Source organism: Myzus persicae, unplaced genomic scaffold, assembly GCF_001856785.1.
Source record: "Myzus persicae strain clone G006 unplaced genomic scaffold, MPER_G0061.0, whole genome shotgun sequence".
Classification (NCBI taxonomy): Eukaryota; Metazoa; Arthropoda; class Insecta; order Hemiptera; family Aphididae; genus Myzus; species Myzus persicae.
Window position 1 is genome coordinate 173,196 of NW_019104377.1, and position 24,492 is coordinate 197,687.

At 26.6% G+C, this 24,492-nt stretch overlaps 3 protein-coding genes and 1 long non-coding RNA gene across 7 annotated transcripts; 2 read left to right on the top strand and 2 right to left on the bottom strand.

Moving 5' to 3' along the window:
• Positions 1-6,545: 6,545 nt before the first annotated feature.
• Positions 6,546-11,358, bottom strand: LOC111041715 (ATP-dependent RNA helicase SUV3 homolog, mitochondrial). 2 transcript variants are annotated; one of them, XM_022326089.1, is made up of 15 exons: positions 11,027-11,358; positions 10,636-10,862; positions 10,313-10,535; positions 9,452-9,620; positions 9,177-9,288; positions 8,946-9,115; positions 8,772-8,888; positions 8,551-8,708; positions 8,345-8,486; positions 8,109-8,267; positions 7,859-8,038; positions 7,610-7,758; positions 7,338-7,528; positions 7,159-7,280; positions 6,546-6,727 (listed from the first exon to the last, which is right to left on the bottom strand). In XM_022326089.1, the coding sequence occupies exons 1-15, from the start codon at positions 11,092-11,094 to the stop codon at positions 6,611-6,613; spliced, it is 2,304 nt and encodes a 767-aa protein (XP_022181781.1). In that variant the 5' UTR covers positions 11,095-11,358; the 3' UTR covers positions 6,546-6,610. The 2 variants fall into 2 exon arrangements, with proteins under 2 accessions (XP_022181781.1, XP_022181782.1); XM_022326090.1 differs by lacking the exon at positions 11,027-11,358 and having other exon boundaries at positions 10,313-10,549; positions 10,636-10,741.
• Positions 11,359-12,408: 1,050 nt separating this feature from the next.
• On the top strand, positions 12,409-17,125 carry LOC111041686 (transmembrane protein 39A). Of its 2 annotated transcripts, XM_022326050.1 has the most exons (10): positions 12,409-12,833; positions 13,274-13,444; positions 14,152-14,291; positions 14,373-14,471; positions 14,540-14,640; positions 14,990-15,150; positions 16,309-16,406; positions 16,528-16,614; positions 16,670-16,790; positions 16,859-17,125. In XM_022326050.1, exons 1-10 carry the CDS (start codon positions 12,795-12,797, stop codon positions 17,081-17,083), a joined length of 1,242 nt encoding a protein of 413 aa, XP_022181742.1. In that variant the 5' UTR covers positions 12,409-12,794; the 3' UTR covers positions 17,084-17,125. The 2 variants fall into 2 exon arrangements, with proteins under 2 accessions (XP_022181742.1, XP_022181743.1); XM_022326051.1 differs by lacking the exon at positions 13,274-13,444.
• Positions 17,126-18,027: 902 nt separating this feature from the next.
• Positions 18,028-20,816, bottom strand: LOC111041685 (probable cysteine--tRNA ligase, mitochondrial). Its single transcript, XM_022326048.1, has 11 exons — positions 20,448-20,816; positions 20,227-20,373; positions 19,977-20,125; positions 19,695-19,893; positions 19,460-19,593; positions 19,267-19,398; positions 18,953-19,092; positions 18,770-18,886; positions 18,601-18,699; positions 18,374-18,541; positions 18,028-18,303 (listed from the first exon to the last, which is right to left on the bottom strand). The coding sequence occupies exons 1-11, from the start codon at positions 20,633-20,635 to the stop codon at positions 18,238-18,240; spliced, it is 1,539 nt and encodes a 512-aa protein (XP_022181740.1). The 5' UTR covers positions 20,636-20,816; the 3' UTR covers positions 18,028-18,237.
• A 1,083-nt stretch (positions 20,817-21,899) lies between these two features.
• LOC111041711 lies at positions 21,900-24,371 on the top strand. Of its 2 annotated transcripts, none has more exons than XR_002605354.1 (3): positions 21,900-22,502; positions 23,171-23,279; positions 24,046-24,371. It is a non-coding gene; the product is annotated as an uncharacterized LOC111041711 (long non-coding RNA). The 2 variants fall into 2 exon arrangements; XR_002605355.1 differs by lacking the exon at positions 24,046-24,371 and adding an exon at positions 23,867-24,024.
• The last annotated feature ends 121 nt before the right edge of the window (positions 24,372-24,492 follow it).

Here is a 24,492-nt window from a genome sequence, read left to right on the forward strand (position 1 = left end):
CCCTGCTAAAGTTGCACACACACCCCACTAATGCACGCTGCACCTAAGGTTATTCGTTTCTGAGTTATATCAAACAAACAAGAACAATTTTATCGAGTACCTACTACCTACCGACTAGTTTTGCGTAAAAAATTCTGATATTTTCTTAAGCGGACGCTACACCCGCATGTGTTGTCTCCGTCCAACAAATGTAAAACATATAGCGAAAACAGTATGCACGGGAATGAACCGAAAAGGCTACAGCCATAACTACTAAGAAATTACATTTTTACCACATAAAAAGGAGAACTTTAGCTGTGAAATACCGTTTTTATTTTTCCGATATCGAAACTACAAAAATAGTTATTTAAGTTTGAATAACATAAAAATAATAACTTTTTTTGGTATAAGTGATATCAATAAAATAAAAACGATATTTAACAGATAATATCCTCAACTATATTGTACCAAATTTGAAGTCTTAACTATTGTACTACAACTGAAATGTTCTTTTCAGCGTAAAACAGTTTTTGCCATGTTGTAAATTTATAAGACGGAGACAACACGTGCAAGTGTAGCATCCTCTCAATTAATTTTTATGTTTCCCGGATAGTTTAAAAAGTACTGGGAGTTTTTTTAATTTTGAAAATCCATTAGCCTTAAGTACTAATTACATCGTATTTTCTACCAGAAATGAGAAAATAATATAAATATTTTCATAATATTTTAACTCTTTTTAAGCTAAACAATATACATTTAAACAATTATTCACTAAGTCAAAAAGCTTGAAAAGTTAATATAAAGTTCCTCATAAGTTTAAAAAATAATAGTTTAAAGATATTAATGATGCATAAGCACAATTTATATTTATGAGAATTTTAAGTTGAAATCACAAGTATGTGCAAATTTGTAGTTGTAAATTGAAAATTTTAAATGTGGTTCTTCGTGAATAATGTATTCAAAAAATCTAAAAAATGCATTAATACAGTTTTCTTTAAAGGCATTTTAAGTTCAAATTTGGTCAAAATTAGATACTAAAACGAAGAATAATAACGATGTTAGTTATTTTTCAAAAACATCATTCGTTGACACTTAAACTTGTACGTATATTATTATAAAATTTACTATACTACTCAATGACATTTTCAAAATATTTAGTTTAATTTTAAGCTATTCACACTATTCTATGGTAATGTGCTGCTGACTCAAAAGTTAATAACAATAATTCATAAAGATAGGAATATACACTATTAAAATAATTAATAAATGCAATGCTTTCGGCAAAAATTAAATCAACCTGCTAAACCTACATTAACAGTAAAATAACTTATTATAATAGTAATATAAATATATTATCATAAAATATACTTATAGTAATAAGACTGACAAACCGTCTTCGCGAAGGTCTTCGCTTGGAATCCTTTTTCGTATGCAAGGAATATTATTGAGTTCAAATTTAACACATACACATTATAGTGACTTGCAAGGACGGATGACCGAGCGGCCGCCCTCCTAACAAAACATAAGATCTCCAGCGAGAACTTACTACAGGATACTACCATTGATTATAAATACTGTATTTATAACCAATGTATACTATATTTATGTTGTAGCAAAATTGTTAAAAAAAAAATATAGGTAGGATCTATAATAATTCTAAATTGCTATTATAACTATACTTATGAGGAACCTCTTATTACACTTTCAAGTTCAAACCAACGAAAAAATTAACATGTATATAGGTAGAAAATCCCTTGTAGTTTTTGAATTACAACAAAATAAGAATATCGCTGTATGAAAATGTATTCATTTATGGATGAATATAAAATATCTAACTTAAAACTCACAATTAGTTTAATTTTTCGGTAACTTTTTTTTTATTACATTTAGAAAAACTTAAGAGGAATCTTGTGAAATTAATGAAATGTTTTTTCTACATAATTGTGTCGATATTTTTTAACAAATAACCAGAGCTTGGTTTTCCTCCCCACTAGTTGCGTCAATGATTCTAAGCCATATATACCTACAAAATACCACGAACCTATTTACGCCTTTCAACTGTACGTCGATATTGGCTTTAATCAATGAATCAATAAATGTTCTTTAATTTAGGTACCTATATAACTTATAATATAATAATTATTATTTTATAATTTACCCAAATGTTATTGAAAACAATTAGTCTAACACTCTAATCTATAGCGTATTAATAATCGGAATCTAAACAAAATTATAAAGTATCCTTAAAAATTAAGTCTGAAACACAGTTTCCACACAGAATCGTTTTTATAGTGTAATGATTTATCACTGAATTAAAATTTAACACATCCAAACAGTGATCTACTCGATGACAAAGTACACTTTGAAACCTACTATACAGTAAGTGACTTACTTGGCTTGTAATTTCACAAGGTACTAAATGTAAATAAAGAGATACATAAATAAAATTTAAATATTGAACGGATATCAATTTAAATAAATTTATAAAATATAATACTAAACACAAAAAGTACGATTTTAATTTATTTTTTCTGTATTAACTAAAGTAATTTTCATGTCATTGTTGCCAATCATATTACTCACATTTCTTTTTGCGTGATTGTAGTTAATAATCCTACTCATATACCTACATCATGTAAATTTAAATTTCAAATAAAATTTTAATATGCTAAGTACACGTAAATAATATATTATATACTAGTATAAATGTATAATTTTTATAATTATAATGGATATTAAATCATCGATAACAATTTTAAAACAAAATAACAATACGAAATCTATCTATTTAATTCACTTATAGTTTGGAAATTCACGTGAATAAATATACATAATATTACAAAACAGAACCTATAAGATTTTAAGATTTATGGTTATGTACAAAATAATATATTATGATTTTTATTTTTTTATTTCTTCATATTAAATCTGACGTTAATCCATTATAAATGTATGGGATAAAAAAGAATGACGATTGGGTGTAAATTATTTTTACGCTCTAACAATTAAAAACGTATGTTATATAGTAATAGAAGAGTATAATAATGCATCAGAAATTTACTATCATAATCTGTGTAGGTATAATCTCAATAGTATACGTAGAACTATAGAAATACAATGTAGACATATTATATTATACATTACGTATTATTGTATTAATATAAATAGGTCATTATATTATAATGTATTTTATATGCAATTCGAATAAAGAACTCTTTAATATGTAGTAACTACTAGATAAACAATTAATACCGATTAATTTAGACATTGATTTTGTAGAAAATTATGATCTTTGATGTTATAACTTACCAACTTTCCGCGATTTTTATATTTGATATAACAGAGCTATAGGGGCTATAGAAGCCTTTAGCTAGGATACATTTTGTTTGAAAACACTTGTAATTTAAAAATTACTATAATAATCAACATTAAAGGTGTATTTTGGCTACTATGTCACAATGATCGGAAATTGGAATTACTGATTAATGGTATACATTTCAGTTTGACAAGTTCATAAATCCAGTAATGGGCATACGATTATTTTTATCATAATTCACCATTTCACCAACATCATATCACCATAATAAAACTTAAACTTTTTAAACAGATATCATGTCTTGTGAACACGAATTTTTTTATAAGATACATTTTGGGAGGTAGTACCTATTTCCTGATATGATTAGAGAATTAAAAAATCAGTTACCTCAAGTTAGCATAAAATCATATAATTTCATAATTTGTTAACAGAAAACTAAATAATTTTAAATTTTAAAAGCTGATGAAAAAAGAACAGTAGAAGTAAAATAGTTAAATTATATTTAAGTAAAATTATAAAAAAAAGGTGACATTAAAATGTGGAATTATATATTATGTTACGGGCAATGTAAACCACAATTTTTTTTTTTAACCAACTAATACTAGTTTTTATTATTATTACCTATTTATAGTATTGATTTTTTTTCAAAACAATCATTAATTTTTTTTATATAGGTATCATAATACAATAAACTATGAATTTTTTGAAACACTGGGTATAAACTTATTTTTATTACTTATTGTACTGCCCGTTTTAAAACCAAATGTAGGAAAGCAGATGGGCTCTGTAATTCCAAGTGCCATGCTTCTAAATCTTGTTCGAATAAATAGGTAACAATAAAATTATAATTTATTATAAAAATAAAATGATGATACTTGATAATTTTTTTTTGTTATTCCATCAAAATATTTGTAATATTATGGTACATGAATAAAATTAACAATGATTGTTTTAAAATAAATCAATACTATAAATAGTTAATGATTATTATTAATAAAAATAATAAAAAATAATATTAGTTGGTTAAAAAAAAATTGTGATTTACATTGCCTGGGCAGGACCACATTGTGACTTATATATAGCTTGAATTAAAATATATTATCTGAAGTTATAACATTAGTCCGCTTTATACTTAGGTATGTTAGACAGACAAATGAGATTTAAAATGTTTAAGCTTATGTATGTTTTTATCTAACTGAAAACTGATACAAAAAAAGAATTCTAGAACTAATGTAGTTACTTAACATTTTTCTAATCCACAAATAGACAAATAACCAAATTACCAATAATCCACAGTTTCATCAGAATTACTGAATAAAATTGTAATCAATACCTACAACCAGTATCTATTGTAGACAAATTGTTTTTTTAAAATAACATTTATAAATATTTAATATAACAATTACAAATTTAATTCATATAAGAAATGACAAGTCCATACACTAATTACTTAACTGTTTACTGAAAAATATCAATAATATTATTACTTTATAGGAAAGTAAATACATTTAGCAATAGTTCACAAATCTTGCGAATACAGAGCCTATATTTAATATAAATGCGTTATTTTCACCTAATTTTTTATAGCTTGGTATTGCATTATAAACATTGATCATATTATATTATTATCATATAGGTAATCATACAGTAAACAAATTTACACACAATCACCATAGTCCATAATACAATAGTGCACTGACCGTGAAATTAGAATGGTACACTAGAATTAATATTTAACTTGTACAGACTCAGTATTCAGCAAGATAAAAGATATACCTTTGATTGTGGTATTCAGACAGTGCCAAGAGGTAATCAAAAATTGTGATTCAAAATGGTACATACAAATATCTAAAAAAAATTGTTGAACCTCAATAAATAACAACTAAATTTAAAAATCACAAAATCACTAAAAAGCGGACATTTTAAATATGTTTATTGGTAAATGGTATGAAATTTAATATGACTACGTTTACGTACGACGTACAATGGACGTTATCAAAGACTAATTGGTACATTAATTTGTTACTAATGATTAATATATAACGTACGGTTTCCCTTACCTGCAAATTGCAATAATTATAACATCGATCTGTGATTTCCTGGCAATTGATTAAAAATGTATAACGAAAAACACTCAACAAATTAGGATAAAAATGAAATTCAAATGAAAAATACAGATTAAAAGTAGAAATAATAAATTAATTAATTTAAGGCAACGGGCAACTGGCAAGTACAGTTATCTCTTTTAATGATAATAACGGTTAATGTGTGGACATTACCAACATGATGTTGGTGCCGCCATACTATCACAGCCTACATTTAATAAAATTTATTCTGTGATAATATTATCATATCAACAGTAGTTAAGTTTTAAAAAGTCTTACACGTCACACACTCACACAGTAAGTTGTAGTTGTAACTTTATAAGTTAGTAGTTACTCAGGGATTTGTCGGCTTGTTTGGAGAAACCAATATTTTTTCGTTTTTATAGGGCATTGAGACTATTCGTATAGTTTATATACCTCGATTGCATGGAGTCGCCCTTGCCATTGGTTACAGGAAATAAAATAGTTTTCATAACTGTATAAGTTATTTAAGTAATAAATTTATAAGTATTTTATATTTTGCCAAAATTCACCTTCATAACAGTTAAAAATATATGATATTTACATTCAACAGAGTTTAGTACAGAGTAAATCTAACTTCATTATTTTGTTTGCCACAGGCAACATATTGTGTTTGCAGGATCAGCTAGTACAATATAATTAAAAAATATAACTATATACTCGCATTTACTTAATCATCTTTGAGTAGATTTCACATTCCCATCTTGGTACTAGTGCTCGGTTCGCCTTAGATGCAAAAATGTTTCTATATATGGTTATTTTGTGGATTACAATCCATTGGGCCCCCGACCAAATCATTTTTGTTTGAAAACAACGACCTCTATTTGGAACACACTTTAGTGAAGTGTCGAATATTCAATCAAACTGAGGGTTTAATAATACATTCTTTAAATTGGTAAGCCATAAGAATCCTTCTTAGAATCTCAGAAAGAATTTACAGTATCAGTATCAGCCAACAAACTACAATTTGAGCAGCATTTAAGTATTGCATTTAAATATATTTATTTATATTACAATAATTCAATTTTTTTTATTTCTGCAAATCATGGATAATTTATAATTTGAACACTTCATTATGATTTTATATTTTTATGAACTTTAAAAAAATACAAAATATAAATTACTATCACATAATATAACTGTTATAATATTTATAACAAAATAAAAACAATATAATACTACATATTATCTAGTATTTTCTTCTCCTTCTCCTGGATTTTTTATTATTTGGGTGATTAGGTTGAGGGGGTGGGTCATCATCATTATCACCATCACTTTCAATATGATCTTCATGTTTATTTTTACTCTAAAATATATTTATTATTATTATTATATTATTAACTATAAGTACAAAAACAACACTCAAAATAGTATTACTTTTTAAATTCTACCACATCAAATAAAATTATAAAGTGACCAAAAATAATCCAAAATAAGTGGGATTGAACTGCTTTTGTCCCACATTTATGAACATCGCATTAACATCATTATTCTTTCATAAATTATACTATCATAAATATATAACATTTTAAAAAGTTTTATTTACATATTAATATAGTATAAGATATTCATATTTTATAAAATAATTAATTAGTAAAATTATTTTGTGTAGTAAGGTTTTTTATAATTTTATTCGATAGGCATTAATGATTTTAATACCTTTTTAGAAAGAGAACCCTTTTTGAATAGGAAAAATTATGGTCATACTAAACAAATACTAAAATATTTTTAACTTACTTTATCCCATTCTTTTTGTAACTCATCTAGCATATTGGGTGTCAATAATCCTTGAGCTAAAAGTCGTTCTGTTAGCCTTCCCTTTCCTATATGATTTTTATTGAAATTTCTTTGGTCTGATCCTAGACATTTAATCAAACAATTACTAATACATTATATGCAATGGTATTAAAATATACCTCTTAAATAGTTATGTTTATGTCTTGCAACGTTGAAATCTTCTTCAATTGAATCACTACTTGGACTAGATGATTCAGAATTCTTTAACAATCTAGTAATTTGGACCACGCCTTGTTCAATAATATCATCTAATTCTGATTGCATATCTCTCACTAAATTTGCTTCAAGAAATAGATCAGAAAACCTATAACTATAATATAAAATGCGTTTGCTGTAATTACTACAATAAAATAATTTTTTTCAGATAGTTATATTAAAAAACTATACAAACCTAAACCATAAATATAAGTCAAGAACATCAAAAACTGCTTCTAAATGTACCAAGTCAATAATCGTTTTTGGAATAGTGAAAGGCCATCCAATATGTTTGCATAACCAATCAAATGTAATAGATTCATTTTTACTATATTGCCTTGCATACTGTTAAAAGCAAGTTTTAACTCATATTAAAATAAGTTATCATTCATCATACAATATACATTAATACCTAACAATTGCTTATTTCAATCTTAATATTTACCTTAAGAAACATGGTGCATACAAATGGCATTTTTCTGTTAATGGGGGCACAACAGAAAACGTACCTTGCTCTTAATGGTAATGGTACATGCTGTATCATATCAGCAAGAAATTTAAAATCTTCTATATTGCACATGAAATATAATGAGTCGTCTACTGTTGATAATGAAATAAATATATCCTAATAACAAAAAATAAATTATAAAATAAATTACATAAATATATTGAAATTATAATTTTATTTCACTAACCACAAGATTAGATAGTGTAGAATTTGGCAAATGGTATGCATATAATTCTATCTGATCAGCAGTTGGATGAAGTCCTGCTTTAAGTATAGGTTCTGGTTTTTCTGATAGTATATTTCTTAAGGTAGGTAAGTCTTGAGGCTTAAATGTTGTTACACAACCCTTAAATAATACAAAATGTTTTTAATTTAAAAAAAAAAAATAAATATTGAATAATAATTATAAAATCTTTTACTCACTTTTTCATATTGTGTTCCATAACGCCCAGCTCGTCCGGCTATTTGAAGTGCCTGTGACACTGAAATAGTATCCATTTCCTTTTCTCCCTTTTCATTTAAAGTTGGTTTTATTAATGAATAAAATATAACTCTTCTAATACTCCTAAAAGTATAAAACTTTTGTTTCAGCAACTGATAATTGTACAAAAAAGAATTTAACAACTTACAAATTTAATCCCATTCCAATAGCATCAGTAGCAACTAGAACACTACAAGAATTTTTAGGGTCATTAAATTTTTGTGCTTGAGCCAATTTTGTATTAGGCGGCAAACCACCATATATAACTGCTACTTCAATACCTCTGGATTCTATCCCTCGACTTACCTAAATTAATGTATACTATTAATGGTAAATCTCTAAACGTCATACTCAAAGATATTTAATTACCGTGTACACATCATTTTTACTGAAGCAAACAATACAATCACCTGGCATAATATTGTCTAGAGTACAAACTGCTGTATTTTCAACAGTTAATTCAGTAAGGCGTTTATACCTACAAACCTAATAAAAATCAAAGGTAACACAAATAAAACAAAAAAATTGTTTTTAATACAATACCTGAACATCTTCACCGGTGGTTATCATTAGACCTTTAACTAAATCAACTGCACCTTCTTCGCCACAGATATGAATTTCATTGGCCACTAAACCAAGCAAAGCTCTTGTCCAAGCCCAACCACGGCTAGGATCCTTCATCATTTGAATTTCATCAATTACTGCTATATCATCTGAAATAAAGAAAAAAAACATCAATAAAAATAATACAAAAAGAATAAATAGTTAACATACATGGTGTGTTTACATTTGCCATTTCAACAGTGCAAGACACATGTTTAGAAGCTTCATTTTTTTCATCAGCAAATTTTCTTTCTTCTCCAGTAACCAAATCACAAGGTGTGCCCTAAAATGTTATGAAATAATAGTGAGCTGTATATAATAAGTCGTATTATTTTATAAATTAATCAATTATTACAAAAAATTATATATTCTAGACTAAAAGTGAAAATTATGAAAAGTTTAACAGTCAAATGAAATCAACATATTATATCTTAATGTTATCTTACTCTTTCATTTGCTTTGCGATACACTTCAGTAGCTAAAAGTTTTAAAGGACCACAGTACACTCCAGAATTCGATGACAGGTATTTTTCTAAAGCATGATATGTTTTTCCACTATTTGTTGGACCGGCATGAAATATAATTTTTCGATTAATAGCTCTTGCTTCTGGATACCTACACAAAATTATCAGAATATAACATTTTAAACACTGTATAATATACTTTAGACCAAGGCATAGTTGGAAAAAAAAAGTATTGCATAAAAAAGTAATTATTCAATTATTGTGTTAAAGTATTCATGTTTATATAATAAATAATTTAAAGCAATTACTTTATGTAAAGCAGGTAGTAATTTTCCGATTTATTTATTTGCGTGATAAAATTTTATTGGATTTGATAAATTTGATACTTGAAAAAACTGAATATCCATTCTTTAATGAGTGTGTAAAAAGATTTAGAGGACTTATGATGATCAGTACCAACAATTTAATAAATATTATTACACTTGTATAAATTCAAAATCGGTAAAAACTGAAATGTGAAACAGAGCCAACACTTTTGTTTAATGTTCCAATATATTAAGTAATCTAAATATAATTTAAGAGTTATTTGGCATGTGTAATTCAATATTTAAAACATAGTTTTCCATATAAAATGGTTTAACATTGAAGAAATTATTTGAAAACTTGAAATAATTTTAATTAGAATTATAACAACAATATATTTTAAGAGAGTATTTAAAAACATAATTAAATATGAATTAAAGTATTTTCTATAGAAGCAAATTAAGTTTAAGAAAATCATCCTTTAAAAAACTGTATTGAAAGAATAAATTATTAAAACAAAATAAAATAAAATAAACTAACCAATTGGCAGGTGATCTAAGATCGCTTATTTTCTTTAAATCATCCATACACTCAAGATGTGGAAACATTTGTTTTGCATGTCTCAAGAAATATGGAAGTATATCATCTACGTGTCCAGCTCCTTGTAAAATATCACTAATAACTACATGGAGATCAACAGGCAATGTATTGGCTTCAAGACAATATCTTCTAAAACTTATGTATGCTTGGTGCTGCAAATAATCTAAAACAAAACAACTATAATGTGAATTGAGTTTGATACATAGAAACATAAAAATCTTTTAATGTCTATGATTTGGTAATATTTTCAAAAAATATCTTACTATCTAATCCGTTTTCTAAAGCTAACTGCTTGATTTCAGGCTTCTGATAAAATCGATTTAGTACTTTTAAAAGATCGCCTTTATTCAGTCTACCAGTGAGTTCAACACCAACATTTATATCATCTGGATTTGGTTTTACAGGTACTGGGACGAATAGAGTAGATAAATTATCATCTTTTTTAAATCTCTTTTGCATGACTACGGAAGTAAATTTTGGTCTGCCATATCTATAAATTCGAAATCGATGTAAAACTAAAAATTAAAAATAACATGGCAACACAAATAGTCTATAGATAATATATTATTATTAAATTACATAGTATGAACACTAAACAACAAAATAGATTAAACAAGACTTTAAAACAAAAATCAACAATAAAATGCGAAATACCTGTGATATTTTATAAGTGTACTATAATGTCGGTACTTATTGGCACATAAGGTAGTAAAAATATTCATTCTTTGAAATCGCACTATTATTATACCTATAGAACGACTTGTGACTGTCGGCTAGTCAGTCGTTAATCTTACAACAAAATAAGTCAGTATTATTATAATATTATAAATAATTATCAAGTTCTTTTAATTGACGCCAATTTCAATAGTCAAGTCGATCGGATACATATCCCGCATAGTTAGGACCTAATAGTCAATAGTATTCGTCGTCGTCGTCGTCGTGCACAGGCCACAGATATTTGAAATGTGCCTTACTAGTAATAGTTACTGCCTTCTCAATTCTCAGTTCTAATCACCGGAAAATTTTTTTTTTTATACCCCGTCCACAACTTTCTTGGTCTATACCAGACTATACCATAGACCAACATATCAAATGTATGTATATATATATAGTCCGTGCTCTATACCACAGAATAGATGAAAGCAGAATGGACACTCTTTTAAAATTTACATGGAGTCTTATGGGAGTACGATAGTTTTGAGCTAAATGCCCCTCAGTGTTACCACCAGTACAAAGAAAAACAAAAATTGTACATAATCCATTGTACCGTACAAAAATTTTATCTCGACGGTTGATTTGAACTCTAAATGTAATGTATATTTACAGAATAATTATTGTACGATATACGCATAGTAAAAATTATAATCTGTTATAGATTTTATTTATTTATTATATATATGTACTAATAGCAATGCCCACACAGCGTGGTCTATGTGGCCAACCCCGAATTAATGGTGTAGTAAAGATCAAAGCATACACAACAAACAGCCAAAAATTCATTTATATATATAGATTTAGTTATACAATAAAACATTTAAATAAACCATTAACTACAACAAATAATACTCTATAGCGTGTATATATATAGAGGAGAGCCGCCTAATTTGAACCATTTATGACATTTTGTAGTTTTTCTGCTAATTTTTTGTTAGATTTTCATGAAACTGTATTTCAATTTACAAAGATACCAAGACTTCTAAGCTACAATTTCACAGATCATTTTTTTTTAATTTATAATGTTTACTCTGAAATATTTTAACTTATGTAAAATGTTTTAAGTGGTCCAATACAGGCAACCGGTATCTTAAAATAGACTACCTGTACCTTTTATAAAAACAAACAAAATAATAACTTCATTTAAATTTATTAAAATTTTCTTTTCTGTCAACAAACCAATAGGAACATAACTGTAAATAGTTTCATCTATTCTGTGTCTATACCACGACCATTATTTTAGTTTTATCAGTATTATTTTTTATTATCAAATTCACTGTAGTATCACAATATTATTCTGTGGTGGTATGGTAGTGTCAACTATAAACATTTATACCGTAGTTGTAGACTTGTAGTTCCTCACAACGACACTTCGACACTACCATACTTCAGTTTTAGTAATATTAATTTATACATTTCGGCGTGAACGCTGAAAACTTCACTATTTCTGTGCCATCGCTTTTAAATATTAAAGATATTTAATAAAGACTTAGAAATTGTTCTAAATTTAAACCGTTACAAAAAGGCACCATGTCTTACAATACAATATACCACATTAAAACCACTCGAATCTATATAATAATCGAAACTCTATGTACAACAGCGTCCAATGGAACTCAAAAAAATCAATAAATGGGTTATTGACTTATGTTCTTCTAACATTTTTAAATAAAGAAACGAAATTTGTTTTGCTTACAAAAGTGAAACAATGGAGTTTTTTAATTTTTTGGCAGACTGTTTAAAAAAAGTAAGTCTGTTGAATTTAACAAATGAGTATAAATACCTGTAATTTTGGTATTCTTCTGAATAAAATCAAAATGAAATATTTTGATGGTGCATAATTATTTTTCAAATGGATCTCAACTGTTGACCCAAATCCCTATGTACATTTATCAAAATTAAGTGTTAATACCCAGATACTTGCATTTTTGAAAATAATTATAAATTATTTTCATAATTCCCAATTTGTGCAGGTAGATTAATCATCTGTGCCATTGACCATGATTGACTAATCTAATGCCAGATCACATAAAAAGATGATTAATAAAATGGTTTATTAAAATGTTTAGTGATTGATTATACTTGCCAATATTTTGAACCACTATTGCATCAGAGATCTGACCAGTAGATTCATTTTCAAGATAGTTCCATATTTTGTATATTATAATTAATGTTTTATTGTACTAGATGAAATCTGATGACACATTACCACGAGTCACATCTCCACGCATGTATAATGATGGCAATATAACATTTGAAGGATTAATGGTAGTTTTTGCTTCATTTTCCACTTATTTGCAATATTTAAACATTTATAGATCAGTGTGGTGGTTACCCAATTCAAATTATACTTTATGGGTAAGATAAACTAGTATAATAATTCATTCTATTAGTTTTCTACGTAATATTTTTATGCAGAATTTCTTAATAAAATATTAACTAATTGTTAGGTATGTTAAAAATGTACAAAATGTAAATGCATATCATTGATTTTACATTTATAGTTTTTATTTTAATAAAAAAACTAATAGAATTCTAAACTTAACTGTCTTTAATACAACAAATAACAATTATATAAAACCCAATATGGAAATTAAACAATTAATTAACTGCTGTTAATTGTTTTTTTTATTCTGAATAAATTGTAAATTTTATTTATGCAAATCAATAATGAAAATCATACAATAATTATTTTCACAAAAGCTTATGACAAAAAAATGATCAAATGATAATTTCAGATAGTAAAGTACTACAAACGGAATTTACGACTGATTGGTATGAACGCAATATAATGAGTATCAAAGTTATGTATTACACTTATAAATTTCTAATCAGTTTTAATAAATTATAAATTATAATTCCCTAATTAAAAGGTATGTTTAGTATTGTTAGTATTTTTCTTTATCCATTATATTATTATTAACTAAAATATGGAATTTATAGAATAATACTACTGAATTTTAAATTTAGTAACTTGCATAAAAATTTTTAAATTAATTCAATTTCACATTATTAGATCTAAGGATTTTATAATAATTAACATTGTTTTTCCTATTTGTTTTCAGAAAATACATTTAATTGATTATCAAGTGGTTATATTTATACTAGCTATGCATTGTCGAAGATTTATATATTGCTTAATAACATGGGTTTTCCACATGTTATGTCCTCAAAATTATTGGAAATTTATTAGACTATTCATTAGGTAAGATTTTTCTTTATTTCATACAATAAATTTTTTATTACATACATTTGAACAAATCTTTTATACCATAAATGTTTTCAGATTATTTGTTTCAGTCACACTATTTCTTTTATTAGCCCTATTGGCATTTGATCTCTATTTAAAGTATGATTATTTAATAATAGTTTACTTATTTATGCCGTAAGTCAATAATCCATTTGTATGTAAATTAGTGTTTTCATTCCAAACTAAATATTGGTTTTTTTTAGGATAATTGGTTATTTATGCTATTATGGTTTTAAAGCATGTCCATTTTTTGATATGATGTGTATTAGCGAAAAAGAAATAATTATCAATGGAAAATCATTAAGTAAGTTTTTTAAATTATTATAAACATTTTTACTCTTTTGCTTTAAATTAACAGTTTATAAAACCTTTATATTTTTATTTATTAACTAAAGGGTCGCCATTAAGTAAAATGTGATAAAAAAAAATTAAAACAGAATTATACAACTATATGGAAATAATAAATGGAATTAAATATAATTTATCATGTATTAGTAATTTTATTAGCAAAACATTTTTGGGGAAACCTAGATATCAATGCTCGATTTTGTAGTAAAAATGGCAACCCTTTTGTTAAAAATAACTGTTTTATAATCATATAACATTGCTATTATTTGTTACTACTTATTTATCATAACTTCTAACATTTTCAGTTCAATACACAAATATGCACATATGTACATCAAACCCAAAAATAATTCGATCAGAAGTGGAAAATATGAGAGATGATTTTAATAATAGGCTAACCCAAATATTGTTTTCTTCTTTTTTCTCAGCATATTATGCATGCTTTTTACCACTAGTATTTGTACAAGTATGTTATTTTATCGTTTATAATTGAACACATGTCAAGTTGCATGAACAATCACTAAACTTTTAAAGAATCAATAGTGAGCCAATGATCCCTTTAACATGATTTAGTAACCCATGATTAGTCTATAACATTTTATTGAACTATTAAATTAATAGATTGTTCATGCAACCCGACATTAAAACATTATAATTTTCTGATTTTTCAAGTGTAAATCTCTATGTAATGGATATTGTTCAAATATGTGTTCACTATTGGGAAAATTAACTATACAAGGAACTCTTAACTGGAGTGTAAGAGTATTTACAATTGCCTTGGCTTTTATAAAGAGATTATACACTGTTAAGAGGTGTTTGTATTTTTCAAATAAATATTTCACTATATTAACAACTCTAAAAACATCACTAATCTACTACTTATAAAAATCAGTATATTGTGTTTTATAATACAATATATTATAATCATTTTAGAGGGAAGTTATCCAAGCATAATCTTTATTATTTATGATTTAAATTTAACCACACTGATAAAATATTTGATCAGACTGGACCCTAAAGAACTCGGAAAAAGTCTGATGTACCCAAAATTGACAAAAAAAATCATTAATTTTCACCAATAATTACAATTAAAATTTTTATTTTTAATCAAATATTTACTGTTTATTTTGTTGTCTCATATAAATGTGAGTAAAATACATAGTTTTTTTTTTTTTTTTAATTGATCCTGAGCCCGGCAACTGTGGCCATTAGCTATTAGTAGGTACTGTAGGTTTTTTTTGTATTGATGGTTTGTATGTTTTTGGTACGGTAGGGGGGAACACGTGTGTGTTTGTTTTGGCAGAATTTCGAATGGGGCACCCGTAGGTTTCTGCCATGCCCCGGGGGTGGGGGATGGCAGCACTTGCTCTCCGGTCACCGCGACTTGTCCGGAGAAAAATGCCGCCCGGTGGCCGAGGATCGAACCGCGACCGGCTGAGTCGCAGCGGAAGAGTCAGACCACTCGGTCACCTCGTCCCCAATACATAGTTTTAAATTTTGTGTGGTTAACATTCTGTAAAAACAATTTTGATACTATTTACGCATAGTTTTAGAATTTAGTTCATTGTTTATATAAATTTCCCTTTTTTTTTTATTTAATTCTATGTGTATAAATATATTCCAGACTTATGTGGTTTATGAAGAACATTGGGTGTTAATGCATTTTCCTTTTGTAATGATGACTATGGGCATGATGCTGTGTATTCATTATTATCCTGTTAAGTAAGGAATTACCTATACTATACTAATCAAATCCATATTTAATATATTTTTTTTTTTAATGTAGAGATTAAAAAATGAAATATAAAAATGGTTTTGGTTATTAATTTTAATTTTCACATAGGTATTTTGATCACCTACATAAAGCAGCTATGCACTTGGGCCGTTGGAAAAGAGTAAAATTAGATCGCCCTCACTTGCCCATACATTTGTATGTATCAATATTATTTTTTCTAGTGTTTGTTATAACCAATAGAATATTGCAGATGGTCAGAAGAAGTGGTATGGCAACAAGGATCATTAGTTCGACATAATCAATGTTTGTATAAGGCTGAAGGAGTATCGAATGTAGCTGAACCAGGAAAAAATGCTGATAAAGTTTTTTATGTAAGTACACCTAACCTAACCTGGACCGTAATACATTTTCAACGATATATTTTTCTTTTCACCTTTAGAGAATTTTCAGTAATCCTTCAGAAACAATATTTTTTACATTGGCTTCGATGCAAGTATCATTTATGGTAGTATTGATTATTGCACTAGTCATCAGTTTTCAATGGCATCATATATTTTACCTTTCATTTGTAATGCTATTAAATTATGTTACACTATGTAAGACTTTATTTAATTATCGTATGACTGCCAAGATATACAAATTGTTAAAGGAAAAAACTCAATAGATAACTTTCTGAATTGAAATAAAGCTTAATGTCAGACTTTTACCTATTTTTTTTATCAATTGAGTGAATGTGGGTGTGTTTGATGACTGTCATGAAAAACTATTAACTTATGCTAGATTTACACTTTATTAATAATATCCTATTATGTACAGCATTCAAAGCAATTTTCTTTGCTTTGCTCAAATTGTGATTATTTTTAGCAAAAATAATTGTAATTTTCCTACATTTTTTCCCAACGATTAATTTAATAGTGATGATAGAAAGTTCCTTAATTTTTTTGTATTGCTTTTTTTTATTTTTTCGTTGTACACAATTCTAGTCAAAAAGTTTGTATTAATTAATAAGTACTTAATAACAATATAAATAAAGTTAATGAGATATCATTGTACATCTCTTTTTTTTAAATATTTATGTGCATTAGACTATTTTTTATTTCAAATTTTGTTTTAATTTGATGTTTATAATTTGTGTAAGTTAACTTCAATAATTAATTAGTAAATCAAATTAAGATTAAAATTGTATGTGTTTGTATTAGATAATAGATACTGAACAAGATACACATATAGTGTTTCAATAAATATATTTCAAACAATAAAAACTGATGAGCACACTATATTGTTTTCATTTATGAATTACCTATGTAAGTGGTTATGTTTTGTTGTACAAAAAGCCTTCCTTAGGTTAGGAAAATTTAAATGACCATGAATTTAAAAACCTGTTTTTTTGCAAGTGTTTGAATTTTTTTGAAATAAAATATATATTCAAATTTCAAATACTTAACTACCTAAAAAATATGTATTTAGCCTGGTGTTTGAGCCTTAATGCGGCACTGAATGCTGGATTGTATTGATGGAAAATAAGCAATTATGAATTAACATTGATGTATCAATTATCACAACTAATATTAAAGGTATATTAAAATCGAGATAAAAATTTTCAAAAAGTAGTTCTTGGTAATTCTATATTACACAAATGTTTACATATTAGATATATTTTGCTAATAATTATTTTTAAATCATATTTTTTGTTAACAATACCCAAATTTCATTGAAAATGTATAAGTTTTATAAATAAAAGTAGACAACACTCTGTAGACTAAATAAGACCAATTTAATAATTGCTTTAAGTTAACAGAAAATTAATCAGTCTTGTATTTAATTTTCTTTGGCTTGTATTTTTGTTACTTTTTCATGTCTCCATATTGATGATGTCTTAGAGTCCTGAAATAATCGTAATTTAAATTAAAATAAATTAAGTTAAACTTATTTATATTTTATTATATCTATTTACTTGTACAATAACGTTGGCTAAAGAAAGTTGATCTCTCAATGTATCACAAAGTGTAAATATATCTTTTTTGGTAATCTCAGACTTTGATTGTAATGCTAACTGTCTAAGTTTTGCTCTAAAATTTACGGTGATATCAATAACTAAATTATTTTCAGCATCAGACTTGAACTAAAAATAAATCATTCTTAATTGATTGATTATTACATTTTTTCTTTAATAACCATTACCTTTAATGTAGCTAAATCGATTCCAAATGACTCCAATGTTTTTATTACTAAATTTAATGCCTGAATCACTTCCAATTTTGAACAATTAAAATGAAAGTCCTGAATTAAATCATACTCTTTTTACTAATAATATTAAATTTAAATAATATAAAAAAAAATTGAACATTACCACCGTAAGTAATTTATTGAAGTTGTTGATAAGCTCAATAAGTAAATTTAAAGCTTTTGATGTATTAAAATTATCTGCTAAATTGACTAATATATCATTTTCAATGTCACAAATTTTCTAAAAATAAGAGTTAAATTTAAATAAGTAAAGGTTTGTTTTATTTTAATTATACAGTTTTCTTACTTTTAGTAATGTAGTATCAGAAATATGCTCACTGTTATTGTTATAAGTATTTAAATGAGCATAACAATTAGCAATAAAAGAATCAAATTTTTTTAACACTCCACAGGCTACGTCCATTGAACTATCATTGAATTCCAAATCTAAAATTTTTACACAAGTAAAATATAATATAAACCAAATTTTTATGCTCTTTCAAGAAGTATTTTATAGATTAAAATTTAAAAGCTAGCTCAAATTTATTTAGAAATTAATTTCTCAGATTAATTAATTATTTTAGATTAATTAATTTCTTAATTTCTCAGAATGTAATTTACCATTTTTGTAATTTGATAGTAAACATAATGTTCGAAATTGATTAGCAGTATATGAATTGAGTAATTCTTTAACGCTGATGGTGTTCATTAACGATTTTGACATTTTAATATTATCTCCAACATGTAAATGTCCTGAAAAAACATTACATTTTATTATTGTTCAATAAAGGAAAGCACATAATTAAAAAAGAACCCGTGTGTATCCAATATTTGACCCAATCATTGACACTATGATGTGCACAGCATTGAGCTTCTTCATTTTCATGATGTGGGAACAGCAAATCTATTCCTCCAGAATGTATGTCAATACTAGATCCAAAATAATGACTGCAAACATTTAATAAAATCAGATGCACGTATTTACAAAATATGAATTTAGAATTCCATAACAAATTTACATATTGAGTACACATAAATTAAGTAGATACCTAGCAATAGCAGAACATTCAATGTGCCATGCTGGTCGTCCAGGTCCCCATGACGAATCCCATGAAGGTTCACCTGGTTTTGATGCTTTCCACAGCGCGAAATCTAAACTACTCCTTTTGAACGTATGGGGTACAACTTCAGGCACTTTAAAGATTTTTCCATATCTTTTATACTTAGTTGTATCAAAAAACAATGAACCTTTTTACATTGAAACTATTAAACCTAAAAGGCTTTTTCAACATTTATGACCAAAATATTTTCTAATTATTTTCAAAACTTACCATCATCTGCCGAATAGACTAGATCTTTATCAAATAGGTTTTGAATAAAATCTAAGACTTGAGGAATAAAATCAGTTACTCTTGCTATAATATCTGGTTGTTTTATGTTCAGCAAATTTATATCTTCAATAAATTCTACTTCGTAATTCCTAAAAATATTAAATAATGTATGCAATAATTATTTTATAGATAAAAATAGTTAAATATTATCAGCATAGTATAATATGTTTGAATGGTCCAACATCTAAACCTTGCTAATTGAAGTGGGTCCATTTTTAGGGCACGTGCTTTTGAAATAATTTTATCGTCCACATTGGTAATATTCATTACTTGAAATACAGACAACTGAAAATAATTCTCCAAAATTCTTCTGATGATGTCAAACTTAACGTAGCAGCTAGAACAAATTGGTATAAAAACTGTTTCTTAAATCTTTTAAATTATATTTATGTACCAAAATAAAAAACTGACCTTGCGTGTCCAATATGCATTGAGTCATATACCGTGGGACCACAAACATACCATGTCAGAAGCTTGTTACATTTCAATGGTTCTTTGGTTTTGGTTCTACAATTGTACACCAACACATTTGATTTGTTCGTAGAAAACGAACGATTGGTCAGCCAACTACTGAGAACACCGAGATTACGCATAATCATAGTTGTAACATACACGGCATATGATCAATATTACTCTTAAATCAAACTATTATCCAGAAACATTCAATTTTCAATAGCCGTCCGTAAAATTGTAATTATTATCAACTAATATTAAGTATGAACTCTAAATTAAACCTCAATAATAGACATTTAAAAATTCTGATTTTCAGATATCAATTTATTATCAGACAACCAAGTTGAACAGTTGATAAGGAATAAAATAACAACAATTTTCACAGATATATAGAATATTACAAGTATACAAGTACAAGTATAATAATACCTTTCGTGATTTTTACGAATTTTGTCGAAAATCGAAATTCAACTGCATCTAAACGAATTTTATTTTTTATAGAAAACGCGGATATAAATATTCAGTATAAATGTCATGTATACGATATTTTTTTTAGTGTTACATCAATACCAAAATCGATTTTGTCGAAAACCGGGTCTGCATAAAAATTCTCTTTTTTCTTTAATTTTTTGTTTGTTCTTCCTACCGCTTTTGAAAACATTTTAAAATTTTTTACTTTTGACCCCTCAAAGAATCAACAAGATTAATTTTCTATCAGCAAAGATGCTGTTGAAGAAAATGGAATATGATGAAACCAAAGATATAAAAATAATACACATTTTTATTACAAAGAGGTCCATGTTTGCAATTTGTTCATTGAGTGAATGAAATGTGATATAAGTATATAACAATAACCAAAATAGTTTATAATTTTAAATTTAAATAACAACAATATGTATGAAGTACCTATTATAGTATTATTATAATTGTTTTATTTATTTATTGATTAAGATGAGGTTTAAATATTAAGAGTTCAAGCTATTTTTTCGTGAACTTTAAAATAAAAATGTTATTAATTTATTATCAATAAAATATGTAATTGTTACTATTTAGATTTAACATAAAGGTATAGATACAGACATATAGTGCATTATAATACGTATACATTATCATAATGAATCACAGTTAATAGTTACCGTACCTACTGACTTTAACTACTAGTTTGTACAATTTCAAGTCAAAAATTGTCTCTGAATACTTTCGAGCACGAAATTAATAATTAATATTTTGTGTATTAATTGTGATTGCATTGGATAGGTATATTTTATACTTTTTTTAATTTATTCAATAATACGTATGTCATATTATGTAATATGTATTAGAGTATTAAAATTAAAGAAAAATATGTAGTAAAATGAAATTCATAAATATGTAATTAATTTTTTTTCCCACTTCGCCTATAAGATTCATTCGGTTATAAGACTCACTTTGTGCTGGTCCCAATGTGAGTATTATAAGCGGCGTCCACTGTATTTTAGTATTCATTCGTTATTCAATTCGCCCAAGTGACGCCTTAGAACTTTTCGACGGAATTTTAGGTTTTGATGGTGTAGGGGTAGAGTTTAAATATTGTATAATGTAACTAAACATTTATGTATATTAAAAACAAAAATTGTTGGATTTTGCAGGAAACAAGCACTCCAGTGTACTGTACTACTGTAGTATGACTAGCCTCTAGCATGTACAACACTATTTATACCTATTTAATTGTATAAATATGTTATTATTCTGTTACCTGGGGTTGCGCGCTCAAGAATAAAAAACATTCGCCTACGTCACCCGAGTCGTAAATTAGCAATAAATTTTAATTTTAAAACTTAAAAGTAAAATATGTATGTCACGAAAGAGTTGGTAATCAAACTTACGTAAAGGTACACCGACTCTTCGGGTTAAATAAAGCTGTGTTATACAAGAGTCGGAGGAGACACCATATCAAGGGACTTGATCTTCATCTCATTCCGAACTGGAAGGATGGAAATATTTTACAAAAATTACTTGAGCAAAATTAAAAATGTGAGTAAATTTTATGTTTGATGACTCGTCGGTAGTCGGCTTATTGTTGCCGTACACATTTCTCTTTTGTTCATTGAAATTATTAGAATTGTGAATCGTCTCCGGTTGGCGATGAGTGACGATGATCGATTTTTGCCATGGATTATAGATACTATAATATAATATGATATCATCATCAGTTTTCGAGTTTTTTATTTCTTTGGATGACACGTTACATTTTTTATTTCAGATTCCGAAACAGAATATTATTCGAAGTATTTAAATCTATAAAATTCATAACACGGAACTCTACGTATATATTATACAGTCCATTACTTTTTTCGAAAAGGCACAATATTGTTTTTAATTTTAATGGAAAAACTATACCTAAATATAAAACTCTATAAGTGTCAAGACTTGAGATAAATTCAAAATTAGGCTTTGAAAATTACAAAAGTAAAAAAAAAATGGAAATTTTAATAGTGCCCATAATTTTCTCTTGGCTCGGCATCAATGTGTTATTAAACTATATTATTGTATAAATATTGTGCAGTCGCCACAGACTTCTATATAATATAGAATTATAATATAGAATGTATTATATAGAAGTCTGTACCATAAACCAACCAAAGTATAATGCTTATCAATATGTGATTAATAAGTAACTGAAGAGAGTTTATTTTTCTCAGATCAGAAGTGGTTAAACACATTGTGTGTTCAGTTGCTTTCCATAAAGTTACAGGCGGCAAACAATAAATGCAATTTAATACACGAGTTTGGTTGAAAATAATTTAAACTGTAAGTAGAAGATAGCATTATAGAATTCATTAATTTCTCTTGTGCTTACGGAGTTATGAATAAATACTAATAACAATATATTTCAATTAAATTAATATATAATAACTGTTGTTTAAAAATATTTATCCAAATGACAAAATAGCCTAACCTAAAAGTCCCCTAACATAAAGTCACCAAGATTTACAAGTTCAAAGTATCTAATCATTTATTGAGTTATATTAATTTAATAAAAACAGTGATATTCTCAGTAAAATCAAAGAATAATAGGAAAAAAAAGTTTCACCATGTTGTTCTCGGTTGTTCTGCATATATAGCACTTTTAACAGAGGTATAGGTATCTCTAAACGGCATCATATTAAACATAAATTTTATACGGAGATTATTGGATGAAAACCTAAATGATGTCCAAAAAATGGGTGTTTAAACGTATTTATGTATTTTTTTAGGATTTTTTTTTATTTATGTTGGTTAAATTATTTCACAAGTCAAAAGATTAAAATGTAGTTCAAGGTTCCTCATAAAGTGTCCTTACAACAATTAAAAAATATCGAAAATACATAGTCACTAATTTTTTTCTACATTTGAAGGTTGAATTTTGACAAAACGTTATTGTAACAGTTTTTCCTATAGCGATTTTAGTTACCTATTTATTTATTTTCAATTTTATTTTTGGCATCAACACAATGGTAATCAGTTTATTTAGTTTACATACATTTTACAAGTTAACATTATATAGCACTATATAATACATTTTATTTTTTTTAAGATAAGAAATTATGATGAGGGTGTTTGAAAATGGATCAATTGCTTCATATAAATTGTTCGGAATGTTAAATTCATTTCTGGCTTCGTTGAACTGGCAATAGGTGATGATGTGCTTCATGGAGTTTTTGTGTTGCATAAGGGCGGATATGTCTTTTCCATGAAGTGTCCATGTCCATGTGTTAATTTGATGTGACCGATTGAGAATTACTTTATAACTTAAGTTATTATGCTGTGAGCAATGAACATATTATTATACCAATCTATGGTTGTAAACTTGTAAACTTGCAACTTGGGAGGTACTAGGTACCTATAATATATTTATATAATACCTAGATATATATAATGTTATTTTTTATAAATACACAAAATATAATAACAAAACTGTATGATATAAATGTCTAATAATTTCAACATATTACAAACCACGTATTAATGACATTACTAATAA

Coding starts and splice junctions, on each gene's coding strand:
- LOC111041715 (XM_022326089.1), bottom strand. CDS start 11,094: ATGAATATTTTTACTACCTTATGTGCCAATAAGTACCGACATTATAGT. Junction 9,621..10,312: donor CTTAGATCACCTGCCAATTG/GTTAGTTTATTT, acceptor AATTTTGTGTAG/GTATCCAGAAGCAAGAGCTA. Junction 8,889..8,945: donor CCACCGGTGAAGATGTTCAG/GTATTGTATTAA, acceptor GATTTTTATTAG/GTTTGTAGGTATAAACGCCT.
- LOC111041686 (XM_022326050.1), top strand. CDS start 12,795: ATGGAGTTTTTTAATTTTTTGGCAGACTGTTTAAAAAAA. Junction 12,834..13,273: donor TGGCAGACTGTTTAAAAAAA/GTAAGTCTGTTG, acceptor TTATTGTACTAG/ATGAAATCTGATGACACATT. Junction 14,292..14,372: donor TTTATTAGACTATTCATTAG/GTAAGATTTTTC, acceptor AAATGTTTTCAG/ATTATTTGTTTCAGTCACAC.
- LOC111041685 (XM_022326048.1), bottom strand. CDS start 20,635: ATGATTATGCGTAATCTCGGTGTTCTCAGTAGTTGGCTGACCAATCGT. Junction 19,594..19,694: donor GAATGTTCTGCTATTGCTAG/GTATCTACTTAA, acceptor AAATGTTTGCAG/TCATTATTTTGGATCTAGTA. Junction 19,399..19,459: donor CAAATATTGGATACACACGG/GTTCTTTTTTAA, acceptor ATGTTTTTTCAG/GACATTTACATGTTGGAGAT.